This window comes from Sardina pilchardus, chromosome 20, assembly GCF_963854185.1.
Source record: "Sardina pilchardus chromosome 20, fSarPil1.1, whole genome shotgun sequence".
NCBI lineage: Eukaryota > Metazoa > Chordata > Actinopteri > Clupeiformes > Clupeidae > Sardina > Sardina pilchardus.
In genome coordinates this window covers 24,420,200-24,436,051 of record NC_085013.1, presented here as the reverse complement: position 1 = coordinate 24,436,051, position 15,852 = coordinate 24,420,200, and the positions used below count along the sequence as shown (strand labels likewise).

At 44.5% G+C, this 15,852-nt stretch overlaps 1 protein-coding gene across 1 annotated transcript; it reads left to right on the top strand.

The window, feature by feature from the left end:
- The first annotated feature begins 1,037 nt into the window (after positions 1 to 1,037).
- On the top strand, positions 1,038 to 8,163 carry gpn1 (GPN-loop GTPase 1). The gene is made up of 14 exons (XM_062523309.1): positions 1,038 to 1,239; positions 1,516 to 1,609; positions 1,789 to 1,828; positions 2,069 to 2,135; positions 2,686 to 2,723; positions 2,818 to 2,896; positions 3,116 to 3,210; positions 3,353 to 3,398; positions 3,833 to 3,979; positions 4,469 to 4,551; positions 5,128 to 5,167; positions 5,835 to 5,928; positions 6,814 to 6,918; positions 7,324 to 8,163. Exons 1-14 carry the CDS (start codon positions 1,057 to 1,059, stop codon positions 7,413 to 7,415), a joined length of 1,203 nt encoding a protein of 400 aa, XP_062379293.1. The 5' UTR covers positions 1,038 to 1,056; the 3' UTR covers positions 7,416 to 8,163.
- The last annotated feature ends 7,689 nt before the right edge of the window (positions 8,164 to 15,852 follow it).

Genomic DNA, 15,852 nt, shown 5'->3' with positions numbered 1-15,852 from the left:
ACGGGAGAGTGATGTATGGTGTTAAGCCCCTGTGCCAAATCGATAACTGACTTCTCATGGAAGTGTGTTTTCTGACACACAGGCACACACACACACACACATACACACACACACACACGCACACACACACACACACACACACACACACACACACGCATGCACACACGCACAAACAGACACACACTACACACAGTAGGCGCACGCACACACAAACACACACACACACACACACACACACACACACACACACACACACACACACACACACACACACACACACACACACACACACACACACACACTCCAGCGCCAGGCCCCTCAGAGGAGAGCCGCTGCCGCCGTGAAAGAAAAGCCACCGGGGCCCCTGGAGAGAGGCAGACCCATTAAACTACACACTCAGCAGCTCAGCTCACACTGACCCGACCCGCTCCGCAGCGCTAGCTGGACGGAGCACACGGCATTATGGAATGTCCAATGTAAACCACCTCAAGGTCCTTCGCTGCACTGGAAGAGTTGATATGGGAGGGGAGGGAGGGAGAGAGGAAGGGAGAGAGGGAGGGGGAGGTCGTTGGCAGCTTCCACACGTGCAGACCTACAGGCTCTAACCCATTAATGAGGGCTGATAAGAAACAGAACACGAGCCTCAGTGAGCCGAGGAGAAGGGGTAACAGGTCTCTCTCTCTCTCTCTCTCTCTCTCTCTCTCTCACTTTCTCCCATAGAAGCATGCACAAACACACACGTACAGTCACAAAATACCTTTCTCACTGATACAATATTTTACACATTGTTTGACACAATGCAAGGTTCAAATGGGTAATGATGCCTCTAAAGTCCAAGTCCATACGATGCCTCATATATTCCCAACTTCAGCCTTGAAATGTAGTAAATCAGAGATGGCTCTCTGATGAACCCGAGCTCTATCCTCTCTGTGATGAACTAGATTCTACTTCCATCTAGTGGTATCAGCTAGTATTGCGATTGTGTCAAATATTTTGCAGCTGTTTACGACATGTTTCTCCTGTGTGCGGCTCTCACCGGTTTGTCTCAAAACAAGCATGGCGACAGCCGCGAGTGGCTCCAGTGGCGATGGCTTGGAGGGAACTAGTCAAAGTGGGGATGCTGCAGGTGCCAGTGCCGCTCCAGAAGGGAATACCAACTCGGGGGGTGATGGGAGTCAGAAACCTGTGTGTTTGATAGTCCTCGGCATGGCAGGCTCCGGGAAAACAACTTTTGTTCAGGTGGCTAGCTTTCCCTCCTCTAAGCATCCACGCAAAGTGGCTAGCTAGTGTGTCATTTGTGCACCAGCATCAATTACTGAACTGTTTCGGGTTGACACTGTATTCACTGTTTATCGATGAATACGTATGCAGATTCAGTAAGGAGTTGCGATGGTGTATGTCTGATGTTGAACCTTAAATTACATTTATCGTAAGTTAGCAAACGTGCTAATCATGGCTAGCATCAGGCATTTTTTATGACAACGTCGTCACTGATAACGTGATTTTGTTTTGTAGCGTGTGACTGCGTACCTCCATGCCAGAAAGAGCCCACCTTATGTCATCAATCTCGACCCAGCCGTCCACGAAGTCCCATTCCCCGCTAACATAGGTGAGTCGAGGCATCAATCAACAGTCTGCTGGACCACAGGTTAAACTCATTGCAGTGAGACCTCCTCTGGATGATGTTGATGCTACATTCATTGGACAGTTGTCAGGCTGTCATGTTAATGTTTCTTGCATGCTATTTCTATCACTGCTTTAACAAATATCTATGATTCATTCAAACAGATATCAGAGACACGGTCAATTACAAAGAAGTGATGAAACAGTATCCTTTTGTGAAGACTGAGTTTATGTGTGCACTTGTCAATTAGCAATAGTCAATATGGATTTGGGGTGTGTTGTACAAGAGGTTTCATCTGTAGATATTCCATCTTCACTGATCGGAAAGAATCATTAAAATGTGCTTTTGCTAATAGGTTTGATTGATTAAATATATTCACAAGAATGTACAGTAATATGCCTCTGGAGCCCCACCACCTGGAACATTCTTTGACACATTCAACAGATATGGTTTAGGTCCCAACGGAGGAATCGTCACTTGTTTGAATCTGTTTGCAACCAGATTTGACCAGGTAAGTCACACACCTGTTAAATTAGGTGACCATGAAAAATACTTACGTACATGGTTTTTGCATAGTTTGGTGCTGTACTTTTGACCTCTTTAGGAGCAAATATTGGCTCCAATCAAAGGGTTCGGAATGACATTGCAAATAAGATTGTTAGCCTTCCTTCTTCAAGATTCCATTTATCCTGTTTAGATTCTCCACTTTACCAGCACCAACACCTTTTGTTAGCCTTTAGTAAGTTAGCCTTTTAAAATTATGCACTTGTAGCAGACACATGGAACTCATGGACACAGTATATACAGTGTATATATATATATAAATAATAGCTTTTCTCTCAAAAAGCATCAACATTTTTAAAGTGACCCCAAACAATTCAATGGTAGTACAACCCCCTCCTCTCCCTCACTCCCACCTATTTCACTCGTTTCTCTTTATGTTGGTCATTTTTATTATTAAAGGCATGGAGAGTGAGTGTAATGTGTGCTTTTGATAGTGCATCCTACCAATAGGTGTCAGCATTGTTCTACTGTAACTCCAACCTATTCCCCTCAAACAGGTTATGAAATTCATTGAGAAAAAGCAGAGCGATCACCAGTAAGTATTCAACAGGCTTGTTGTCCACACAGCTATCCTTTCATGACTTACTCTGCTGTTTGCGCTGGTAATCCAACTGTTGCGTGCTTTTCAGGTATGTTTTGATTGACACACCTGGACAAATAGAGGTGTTCACCTGGTCAGCTTCTGGTACCATCATCACTGAAGCTCTGGTATGGAAATGTTTCATAGGTTCAGATATTCCAAGATTTACTTATACACATGGCATTAGTTGCTGTCCTTTGAACTATGTCTGCCCTTAGTATGATTTAAAGTGATGATTTCTGTTTGATTCTATTCATTTATGTCTATTATTTCAGTAGTTATTTTTTTTTGTCATTTCCTATTTATTTTCCATACCATTTTGAAAGACGTACATCTGTTTCTCCTAGGCCTCCAGCTTCCCCTGTGTAGTCGTGTACGTGATGGACACGTCGCGGAGTGTAAATCCGGTCACCTTCATGTCCAACATGCTCTATGCCTGCAGGTATGCCTCCCTACCCTTTCGGACAACTTCATTCACTACATTCAGCGTGATCCTGTACTCACCTGTGGTTTTAGGATGATACAGTGTGCATTGCCCTCCTTTAAATATGCCCCTCGTCACGTTTCTTCCTTCCTCTATGCAGCATTCTCTACAAGACCAAGCTGCCATTCATCGTGGTGATGAACAAGGTAACATTACACACACCCCTCACTCTGCTCTGATTCCATAGCAACAGTGGTTGTCAAGGCAACAGGCAGCATCTTAGGAGCATCCATAAACTTACTTGCCATTTCTAGCCGTGGGACTCCGGAATGCCTGTTCCTTAGATTTCCTAAGAGTCTAATTTCCACGTGTGAGGCAGGCAGAGGTCCCATATATTCATGCATCTGTGTTGTTGAGGTTCTTTGAGGGTCCTTGTCAGTGGCCCTTAGCAGAGCGAGTGAATCAGTTAGAGTTGGATAAAGTTATCAGTTGGATAATATCAGTTGAGTTATCAGCTGCATAGAAGTATATGCTAAATGCTACCACTTTACTTTACTACATTTTACTTCACTGCACTGCACTTTATTAGACTTTACTGCACTGTGGTTGACTGAACTCTCTGTGTGTTCCCTGGGGCCAGACGGACATCATCGCGCACACCTTTGCGGTGGAGTGGATGCAGGACTTTGAGACATTCCAAGAGGCGCTTAACCACGAGACGTCCTACGTGAGCAACCTCACCCGCTCCATGAGCCTGGTGCTGGACGAGTTCTACACCAACTTGCGGGTGCGTCCATCACTATAGCCAATGTTCTCTGTTCATTTAGGTTCTTTTAGGACACAATAAGCACTTTTATTGATCGCCAGATCTAAATGTGGATATACTGCTATTTTTAGTCAATGTAGCGAAATTTCGGTCAATGTGCTCTGTGTCTATCTTTATCTATATTTTTAGCTGAGTCACTCTTTTCAATTGCCAGTAAGTTAGTATTTCACACCAGTTCTGTATTAACCTGAGGATGCGTCCACCAGCAAGCAACCTGTGCATGATAACTAGATGATTTTTGTAAAATACGAGATGATTTTACCAAACCGGTTTGCATGAATTCTCCAGACAGCAAACTATGAATGCTGTGATGAGGTTGTCAGCGCTGTGAGTTTGCTCCTATTTGACATTGTGTGGTAGACTGGTTTGACTGGTCTGATGCTCTGTCCAGACGCCGTGGACCGCGGCTTTGCTCCCAGAGCTCAGTTTCTGCTCTTGCGCCCCCTGCAGGTGGTCGGAGTATCATCAGTCATGGGCACCGGCCTGGATGAACTCTTCGTGCAGGTTGCCGAGGCAGCCAAAGAATACGAGACGTAAGTCCAGTAAAAAATAAACACTAATGAAGCCCTCATTTGAAAAAGTTTAAAGTCTAACTTTAAGGTAATTTAATACCAAGGTAAACTCTATTTGCTGAGCTAAGATCTCAAGCACAGACATTGGGGAGTCAGTTCGGCGGTTTCATACTACTCACAGTTGCATTAGTTCATGTGTGAACATTGCTCATTATTGTTTTGTTTATTGAATGTGCACTTAGCCTATCTTTTAAATTAAGGTCCTATTTATTTTTTACCTAACTGCTATACCTTGGCTTGAAATAACAGTATCAGCTGAGCCAGCTGAAAAGTGCGAGATGTAAGTTCAGCTGAACACTGGCCAGTTGCTGTTAATTGCACACACATAACTGGTAAATATACAAAAAGGTTAAAGTCTTTATTTTATTATGAATGACTCTAAACATTTGAATGGCAGCAGCAGGATCTGAGTTCTGAATATATAAATGAGCTGCATTGTGTTTGCTGAAAGCAGTGATTAAGTTTTGACTGACTGTGAGTGGGACGGATGTCTAGGGACTCAAAAGCCTTTGTGTGTGTGTGTGTGTGTGTTTTCAGAGACTACCGTCCGGAGTATGAAAGACTTCACCGAGAGCTGGTGAGTAAGTGTTGTGGCACTGGTTGCCATGTGAACAGTTGGCATTTCAAAGGGATTCTGCAGGATTCCATGTTAATGAGGCCTGGCTGAGAAACTGAATGATTCTAAAAAAACTAATTTTCTTAAAGTTATATAAGAAATATTTAGAAAAAAAATGAATGGGGTTGTCTCTGTGTTCTCCTCAATGTGTCCTCATGTCCTTCTTAGTGTCTCCTAACATCCTCCTCAATGTGTCTATCTCCTCCTCAGTGTCTCTGTTCTCCTCAGTGTGTCTTCATGTCCTCCTGAGTGTGTCCTAACATCCTTCTTAGTGTCTCCTCCATGTGTCCTCATGTCCTCCTGAGTGTGTCCTAACATCCCTCTCAGTGTCTCCTCCATGTGTCCTCATGTCCTCCTCAGTGTGTCCTAACATCCTTCTCAGTGGGTGCCTCTCATTTGGGCTTTTATATGTCCTCCCTCGCTCCTCGGGCCTCGATCCTCACTGATCTACATAAAGAAACAATGGGATAGTCTATCCAGTGTTAGTTATAGATCAGTGGGAACGCCCCTCGAGGATCGAGCATCGAGGATAGAGGAGGCATGTTGAGAGGCACCCACTGTCTCCTCCATGTGTCCTCATGTCCTCCTCAGTGTGTCCTAACGTCCCACTGATGTCTGTCTCTTGCAGGCTGCAGCTCAGACTAAGAAGCAGCAGGAACAGATGGAGCGCCTGCATAAGGACATGGGAAACGTCCCCCTGGACAAGCCAGTCTCGGCCACAGGTACAGTACACACACTCGTGTTCGGACCACTGAGTGGGACTAAATGTCATGTTTAAGAGAGCAACTTACTAAATATTTGCTCAGGAGCTGTGTCTAGTGTGCAGACTTTATTGTTAGTGCTGTGACTTTTGTCCAGCCACTTAGGCTACTTATCCTGGATGTGCGTACCTTCTGTATGCTTGTCATGTTTAAGGAAGCAGCTTAGAAATGGTCCCGCAGCACCCAATTGTACAACGGACTGCTTTGATTTGATTAATTACTATTCATAGTGATTGATTACTGTAGCCGGGGAGTGCACTTTGAACTCACTCCCAAAAGTATTGATGGTGGGAAAGGTCTTCTCTGCTCCTCTCCACCTCACTATCGTGACTATCGTGACTACCGTACTAATAGTCCTGCAGCTTTGCCAGTAGCGTGGGAGTGAGGGGAGCCGTGTGTGTGTGTAGTAGCCAGGGAGAGCACATGGTGTGCTCACACACACACACACACACACATGCAGAGGACATGATGCTGGACGGTGTCCTGGTTCTCATCGGAGTGGACATGCATGACTTGAGTTGATAACAACAGGTCTGCTGTGTTATTCATTCAAGTATTTATTTATTCAAGTAAAAGCATTGCCAGGATAAATGTCTAATATTTGTTTAGATACTCAGTATACTGCCCATTTGAATTAAATCTATATGCAAACAAATGCATATTAAGCACATTTTCGCTTTTTTGTTTTCCTATCTTGTAGCCACTTTTTGTTTGATATCCTTTATTTATCAATCCTTTGTTTGATAAATCATTTTGATTATTTGCTTATTTGATATGTGCAAGAAGTGAAAGGCAACTCTTTGTGAGAACAGCTTGCTGAGGGAGTTGTGGTGATTTGTCTTTCAGACGTGCCAGAGCTCAGCGGCGCGTGTGACCTTATCTTCTCACGCGGAAACCCCGACCAGGAAGAGGAGGACGAGGACAGCGACACAGATGACATTGACCATAAAGGTAACCCTCGCCACTGGCACCCTTTCTCTCTAATGAGGAAGGGATATATTTGGCTAGAGTACTAGCACGGTATTTGCGCAGGTCTAGAAAGTCTGGCAAGTATGGAATTGTGAAATACTGTTTCCTAGACCTGTAAAATAATGGACATAATGGGATAAAGCATTCAAGAAATTTGGTAGCTCTTAGTAATTCATGCTTAAAAAAGTGTACAATTTGAAAAAAAAAACAAAAAAAAAACCTCTGGAAAAAAGTTCGGAAATTAGTTAAAGTAGTTTATTTGGGAGAAGGGCAAGCAAGCATCCCAACAACACTACGTTTGCTGAGATCTCCTCTCTCCTCTCACCTCTCACCTCACCTCACTGTTACGGTTCTCTCCATTCCCCTCCATCCATCTCTGTTCCTCAGTGACGGAGGAGAGCAAGGAAGACCCAGCCTTCAAGAACTTCCTGAAGGAACGGAAGGAGGTGGTTCATGCGCGGAACCAGAAGATGCAGTGAGTTGAGTTTACTGAGACACACAGCGCACACACAGGCACAACACCTCTTCTGTGTGTGGCCCTCAAAGGACCGGGAACCCCCCCTTGTCTTACCCCTCCACCACACACACACACACACACACACACACAGTGGACTTTATTAGGGGAAAGTGTGTCCAAAAATAAAAGTTGACCCGTTAGCGGTTAGGACTACGGCACTGGTTTTGATATCAGCGTGTTGTGAGATTACAACCTGCGCCACCTGGGATTTGCATGACTGCAGAATGGAGTGCAGATGTCTGAATGTGGAGATTCAGAAACAGTGTGCAGGGATGGCCCTGTTGCAGACACAAAAGCCATCAGCAAACCAAACAGGCCTCATTCTCTAGGGTTAAACCATTGATCATGATGACTAACGCAAAGTAAAAGAAAGCCAAGGGCATATCACCTGAAGAGAAACACCAACGCTGGAGAGTTGGGGGTCAGTATCTGAAATGGTTTGGCGAGGCTCATTTTGTGTTGTGTGTTATTTATGTTGTAATCTGTAAAGTAAACCATATGCAGCTCCTACCTTGCCGATGCCTCTCTGGGCAGTGAGGTGTGTGTGGTTATCAAGGATAGAATGCTATTACTGTACGTGTGCAACAACTATTGTGTATTTTTGTATAGAAGATTTGTGTGTCGAGGAAATGTATAATTTTCACTGTTATATTTTATCTACTCTTCTTTCCCATTCTCAAAGAAAAGAAATAAAATGATTATGGATGCCAGAGCTTTCTCCCACTTCTCATTTGTGTGTGTGTGTGTGTGTGTGTGTGTGTGTGTGTGTGTGTGTGTGTGTATGTGTGTATGTGTGTAGTGTGTGTGGGCACTGGCTTCATTCTGGCATATGGGAGAGGGAGCGAGAGAGAGAGAGAGAGAAATAGAAGAGGAGTAGCATGAACAGTCTGGGCGTTAAGAGATTCAACGCCTTCAGACCTTCTGTCATCTGGACGCCCATTGCCTTTTTTACATTCACATTCACAAACGCCCATGCAAGTGCACCGGCCCTCAGCAACCCTGCAGCGTACTACTGCCCCATAGTAGCGAGAGGAAACTCTGAATGAGAAGAGCACGATGGCCGGACCTTCATGCCCCACGTTCTCCTAAATTGCCCCATGCCCTCCATTTCTTCCCTCTGCAAAACTTCTTCTTAGAATCTTCTGTGTGAGATTGAACTTCCATCGGCCTGTTCAGATGTTGTCACGGCAGAATGGATTCCAATTAAGGTTGATTTTACTGGCGGTTCTGGAAGGATGTACAAATATGTTATCAGCTGTTTTGCATCCCAGCACAAGTGTTTTTCAGCATGGTCAGAATTGGAGTAGAAAGTAATCTGTATACTACATTTGTCTAAATTTCACTGGCCTTACTCTCCCGTCTCTGGAATCTATTGCATGAGATTGAATTCTCATTTGCCTGAATGCAAATGCTGTCACAGCAGAATGGATTGCAATTAAGTTTTGACTTGTCAGACAGTTTCTGAAGAATGTGTGTGTGTGTGTGTGTGTAGAAGAAACAGAAAACAGGAAAGGCCTGCTAGAAGGCCTGCATTCTAAAGTCGAGCTTTCACAGCGCTGAGTGTAATAGGAAGGATTTCTATTCAGTGACAATTAAGAGGAAACCCAGCATCCCTTCTTCAGCAGTAAAGAAGAAAAAAAAGCTCCTCCACTTTGACCTTGCGAGTAAAAGTTCTTTCGCAGTATTTTAAAGACTCCAGGACAACTCTATCCCCACCCACGGGCGGAGGAGAGAGGAAGGAAAAGATGAAAGGCAGAAAAAAAGAAAGACAGAAAGAAAGAAAGAGCCTTCGGGAAGGCATTGGAGTTCTTCACGAGGCGCGCGCGGGGGTCGTGCGCCAGACGAGGCGAACACAACGGCAGATGCCAGTGGATGTACCGAGCAAACGAGAGAGAGAGAGATTGTGTGAGTCATCGCGTGGTGGCATTTAAACTCGCACCCCCTCCCATCATCTTCCCCGCCTCACACACACACACACACACAGACACATACACACCTCCCAGCGCTACACCGCCGACAGACACGCTCGCTTCACACAGACGAGCACAAAGAAGCGGGAACTGGCGCGGGATTCAGATCAAGGCAGGAAATGTCACGACGCCTACTATGATTACTCATCTGGGCTCTTAGGATCAATCGTGTGGGGGAAAAAAAGACTACAGGAATGAACACATTTTAAAAAGAGTCCTGGGGTCCTCGGGATGAGGAACACTGACTCAAATAACTAATGATGGGGGATATGCAGTCGCAAACTATTATATTGCACAGTTCAAACATTCGACTTCGCCACTTCCTTTCTGAGGCCAACTTCTTTTTCCCGAGCACTATCCTGAGATGTGTTTTGTTGCAGCTGGCTGGCCTAAGATCTTTGCAGATTTGTTTAGTTTTTTTGTCAACCTTAAGTTAGGCTAATAACCCCACGATCACATCTGTCAATGTGTGATCTGCAGCTCATTTTTGGTAATCCCTTTGTTGGGCATCACGCTTTGGACAAAGGCGTCTGCCAAATGCCATAACTATAGCCTACTTATAAGTAACCTGCACACGCCGGACACGAACCTGCGAACATACTTCGAATCGGGAGTCGAGCGTGCTAACAATCGAGCTAAAAGTCCAGGCTACTAGCTCTCATGCCAGCAGCACTCTTGAGGTGTCGTTTGGGAGTGACGTTTTTTACGACGTTCCATACGCACAGCTAAGTTAGCTGGCATCCGTTACATAAGTGTAAGCCATGCAAGGGCTGATTGCACCCAGAGTAAACTCTAAGGTGAAGTCAGGGGACACCTTATTTGTACAGGTGTTCCCTGGAGTGACCATGATTCTCTGTCTACCTTGGTGCCACTTACTCACACACACACACACACACACACCACCTGCAGAACACAAATGGAAACCGTGGCACCATGCTTTTTTGCTTCAGATTGCCATAGCCTACCTTGTCTCTGACATGATCAAAAATAAATAGATATCAAATAATTTTATTTTTCTGTTTTAGTGTGATTCAGAGGCAGTGTTATTCTCATTGCTTACTTATACTAAAGTTGGAATGTTGTTCAGTTGTTAGCCTTGCATTATTTGCGGGGGCGAATAGAAGTCATGACTGGTGAGTCATGCGAGATCTTAGGCAGTAACTTTTACACTGTTGTCTTGCTCTAATCAGTCAAACACGGACTGTTGTGTAACTCCAGGCCTTTACGTATCAGTCTAGTTTTCCCTTTAATGTCTGGGTATAGACCTGGTTGTATTTCCAGTGTGTAGTTTTGTGAAGCGCTAGGCTAATGCGCTGTGCTATTTGGCATCTGCTCAGGCGATCCCTCAGAGGACAAACCTGTATAGGCTATGTAGATAGCTAGATATAGATCTAGTAAAAAAATAAACGCAATTAGGATATTTAGTCTCTGTGCAATTGATTGTAAACTGTGCATTGTCTCTCAGAATATGATTATTGTGATATGTGCCTCATGTGACCGCTCAGGGCAACCGATGAAACGGAAAACTTCTAGAAACATTTCCTCTTCTCACTCTTCTCAGTCTTTTGTTTTATGGCATCTTTTTTTTACCAGTTTTTTTCTATGTTAATTAACATTTGCATGTATGTGTGCAGTGCATGTGCTGTATGTTGCAACTTGCAAACTGTACGGTCAAATGTTCCAGTATCCCTTCACTGGATATCATTCCATGCCATTTCATGACACGCCTGCATATACTGTAGTTGAATGGGTGTGAGGTGAGACCAAATTTCAAACATCAATTCATTAATCAATTCTTGTGATTTATCAATTATACATTTTCTTTCTGTGATATGCGGATACAACTGAGACTGAAGTGTTCCCAACTGAGAATTTCAAATGTCAAATGTTTTATATAGAGTGTAGTCTTCTAATTATTTGCTGTAAGACAAGTGATAAATGACAAAAAATGCCAGCACATAAACTGTACTTTCCTTTACATTCCTGATATATTTCTTTTCTACACTCTTAAAACAAATGTGTTGGAAACAACACACTGTGTTGTCGCTACCTGGACACAGATATGTGTTAAAAACAACACAAGTTGTGTTATTTTCAACACATACTGTGTAACAAATAGCAAAAGCAATCTGTTCGAAATAACACAAACAGACATAACACTACTGTTGTGAGTAGAAAATAAATCCCTGGGTGTAGAAAATAGATAAAAATAACACAAATTGTGTTGTTTTTAACACATCTCTGTCACTACCTGGACACAGAGATGTGTTATAAACAACACAAGTTGTGTTATTTTCAACAAATATTGTGTAACAAATAACAAAAGCAATATATGTACTACTCTATCTATGTGACTGTGTAAATTGCCCCTTGGGGACAAATAACGTTTTGAATTGAATTGAAACTCCCTGAATATCTCCTCCCAGTATCCCAATTCACAGGTTTTTCAAAGGGAGGAACTGTGTATCTAAGTGTGCGTGAGTGTGTGTTTTTCTCTGTCTCTGTCTCTGTGTGCTTCTCTCTCTCTCTCTCTCTCTCTCTCTCTCTCTCTCTCTCGTTGTCTGTGCAATACAGTGCAGCGTGCTACTGTTGCATTTGATGAGGAGGTGTGTGGAGAGTTAATGTTGTCTGTTCTTTATGAGGTCTCTCTGGCTTCAGAGGTGCCGTAATCCACTCCAGCAGGATCTGATGTGAGTCATGGAGCCATTACATTAGGCCTATAACAGGGCTGGGCCCATTAGGGTGGCGTCACCCTCCAATCTAAAGGACCACCAATGCCCTGTGATCAGTGTACTGCTGCCCATTAGGATGGCGTCACCCTCTCTCCAATCTAAAGGACCACCAATGCCCTGTGATCAGTACTGCTGCCTACTGCTGCCTATTACGGTGGCGTCACCCTCCATCCATCCAGTCTAAAGGGCCATCCAGTGCCCTGTTATCTCTACTCCTGCCTACCGCTGCACATTAGCACACCAGCTACTTTAGATACACAAACTACCACAGCAGTGGACGTACCGCAGCTCAGTGAGAACTGGAAATTAGTGGTTTTCAATGCACTGCTTGAACGGATAGAAAATATTTTTGTGTTGTGTCACATTGGATTGATAATATTTTAGCTTTTTGCGGATTTTTGATACAATTATATACTGTAATGTACAGTATAAAAATAGAGATCTTGCTCTGTCAGGGGTTTCACCAAATTAGCCCTTTAGTTTATCTGAACTCTATACTACTTTATTTCAAAAAGGTCTGAGAAATCTAGAGGACCTTTTAACATAAACATATTAAACATTCAGACACGCTTTTCATGAACCCAGTATTCATGAAGCGTTCTAGACTTAAATACATTAATAAAGGCTTATGAAGTACTTATTTATTTTCATAATGATTGACATAAGTCTATATAAACCCCAGTGGTTCACTAGTGGGGAATAGAGAAATGACAGGGCGTGACGACCAGGAGGAAATTTGTCATTATTAATGCTTCTCTTTTTTGACAAGGAAGAGCATACATTGAAAACAAAATAGGCACACACAAACATAGGAGTCATCAACAGGCCTATATGAATTAAAACGATACCAGATCCAGTGGACTGAGACGGGAAATGTAACGTGGAGCCAAAATGCGAAAATAGTTTTATTTTTCAGGTGTGATTAGCCCTCTCCAAAGTGGTGAGGAAAGTAAAAAGTTTCAGAGCCACTGATGTTGTTCATGCTGTTCATTGTTATTCCAACACTTGCAAAGCATTTTGCAGCTTGAAGTGTCACAATGCATTATAAACCTCAGAAATGTCACTGCAGAGAGGCGTGGACTTCGAGGAACAAAATTCCTCGCGCTTTATTTCAGTCGTGCTCGTAATTTTTTAAAATGTTTTTCCCTTCGAGCAGCAGCGCGCTTGCTGAGGTGACAAAACACCTCTCGCGCTGCCTGGCACTGACGTAAGCGTCATGAATTATCCGAAATCCTGTGGCACGACGTCATGGGCGCCCAGCGGCTCACATGAGGAGTGAGGTCACCGCCATGCTCAGACTTCTTCGCAGACTCCTCATCCTCTCTCTGTCTCTCTCTTCCTCATCCCCCTCTTTTCTCTCTGTCTGTCTCTCTCTCCTTCCCCCTCTCTCTCTCTCTTCCCCATCCTCTTTGCCCCTATCTCTCTCTCTCTCTCTCTCTCTCTCTCCCTCTCTCTTAGATAAACAGTGCCCCACCCTTCTGAATTACACATGGCACGTGGATCTCTTTGGCCTATTGATCCCAAAAAATGCAAAGCAGCTTCATTTATTTATTGAATATAGATTTTTCACCCATGATCTTCTCTAAATGCACGACGGATCCTTTAGCGGCCTAATGATGTCATTAGGAGCCTGATGTGGGTCCGCCTTAGGAGGGGCGGGGGAGGTGCAATGGTCCGCAAAATAAGATTTTCATTAAGGGCACGGATCAATCTGTATTGCATAAAAAATGGCTTGATAGATTTCTGGCTCTGAGCCGTTCTGGGTGAGGTCAGCTTCACATTGGTTGTCTACATCATTCTAGAGAGGGAGAGAGAGAGGGAGGGAGAGAGAAGAGAAGAGAGAGAGAGGCTTGCGAGCTGGGCTCACCGGATTGGCTGGAAATGACATCACTGGAGGTTCTTTGCGGTGGTGATGAGGCTTTCCTAGCAGCCACATTGTTTCCCTTATCTACCCGTCCTCCCTCCCCTCCTCCCTCCCCTCCTCTCTCTCTCTCTCCCTCCCTCTCTCTCTCCCTCTCTCTCTCCTCCCCTCCTCGTCTCTGAGGCGCTTAGGTCATTGCAGGGTTTCTGTCCTGCTACTGCAGTGGTTACAGACATCTGTAGATCTGCAGATGTGTAGATACACAAACAACAAACGCACAATCCCAATCAACAACAACAACAACAACATCAGCAGCAACAACAACAGTAGCAATGGAACATCCTCAGCAACGGTGGCAAACAGTGCTTCATCATCTTTGTCTGATGCTAAGCAGCCATGCTAGGAGCTAGCTAGCTACGCATCTGTCTCAATGCGTCAGTGTGGGAGGCCCCCCCCCCCCCCCACTCCACACACACACACACACTCAGTTCAGGGCTGCAGACAGCTGGATGACATCATCTAGGTTGCCTGAGCAGAATAGAAGATGAGGACTGCACGAGTCAGTTGGGGGGCAGGGCCGTTTGTGTGTGTGTGTGTGTGTGTGAGGGAGGGGCAGGGGGAGTGAGGCTGTTTTCCCTTAGCCCTTCACCAATGAGGACATTCAGTGCTGCAGCTCTTAAAGTGACCTGCCACCACCGCTGCCTGCATAAGATCAATGCTAACGCTACAGCTAGCATCTGCCTTCGCCTCTACTGGACAAAGTTCAAGGAAGCTCACTAAGGGCTCCTTCAAGTACTGAAGGATCTACAGGGATCCCTCTTCACATTGTCGATTATTTAAAAGCTGAGAACAATACTTCTGAATACTGCAGATGAACTGGGGACTGTGTGAGTCTGTTGACTGCCACAGTCCATTTCTGAAAATGCTCTCCCACACCCACCCTACGAGTTAGAGAGCGCTAGTTTCTAAATCCAATTCTGGCATTTGGTCCTGTGAGTGTTTGCTGTATCAGGCTCTCACACATGCACATGAACACATCGTGAGGTGGCGCACAGCCTGTGCCTTTACACTGCATCTGATTAGAGGGTGTGTGTGTGTGTGTGTGTGTGCTGCGCTGGAGGTGGGCTGAGATTGTCAGCTTATAGACCCACACTGATTACTCAGAACCAGCAGCAGTAGCAGCAGCCTTCACACCAGCTCTCTGCATGGCAAACTCAACCTTTCCTCAGAACCCCTCAGGACTCTCAGAACTCCACGGAGTGTTCTAGAAGATGTAGCAAACGTTCCAGAATAACTGTGGTGTTCCTGGGAAAGCAGGCACTCAAGAGTTCCGCATCAGTGACGGTCCCTGACCACAGAGTCGGATCTGCAAGGGACCCTGGTTCCCGCTATAGGGCGTTCCAGGCTTGTTGTGGGTCTGCTTTCCTCATTGATGGGAAGTGTGGCCCTATCCCGTCATCTGCTGTTTATTTTTTCCTCAGAGTGTCCTGAGTTGCCTAAATGTTTCCCTGTCTCCTTGACTGACATCTGAAAATCAGATGTTTTAAAAAAAATTCAGTTCAGTTTTAAATCGATTTTTAATCGATTAATCGATTTTTAAATCAATTTTGCGTTAGTAACAATCGACACCCATCATGCACTCAAAATCTGCCTCTTCCTTTGCAGATTATTCTCACGATGTTCTTACGAGGCTTTATAAGTACGGCCAACATTTGGGTAGTTTCGAACTGAATATGGCTTTTGGCCCTATCAGACTCGTATTTATAGTCTGAGCTCTGACACGGTGCCCTCTGAGGGTTCTCTGGTGAAGGATCTGCACACCTGGCGAGGGACCAG

Excerpts from the sequence above, each read along its gene's own strand:
- gpn1 (XM_062523309.1), top strand. The coding sequence starts at position 1,057 with ATGGCGACAGCCGCGAGTGGCTCCAGTGGCGATGGCTTGGAGGGAACT. Across the intron at positions 2,897-3,115 it reads CCATCATCACTGAAGCTCTG|GCCTCCAGCTTCCCCTGTGT; the intron begins GTATGGAAATGT and ends TGTTTCTCCTAG. Across the intron at positions 4,552-5,127 it reads GCAGCCAAAGAATACGAGAC|AGACTACCGTCCGGAGTATG; the intron begins GTAAGTCCAGTA and ends GTGTGTTTTCAG.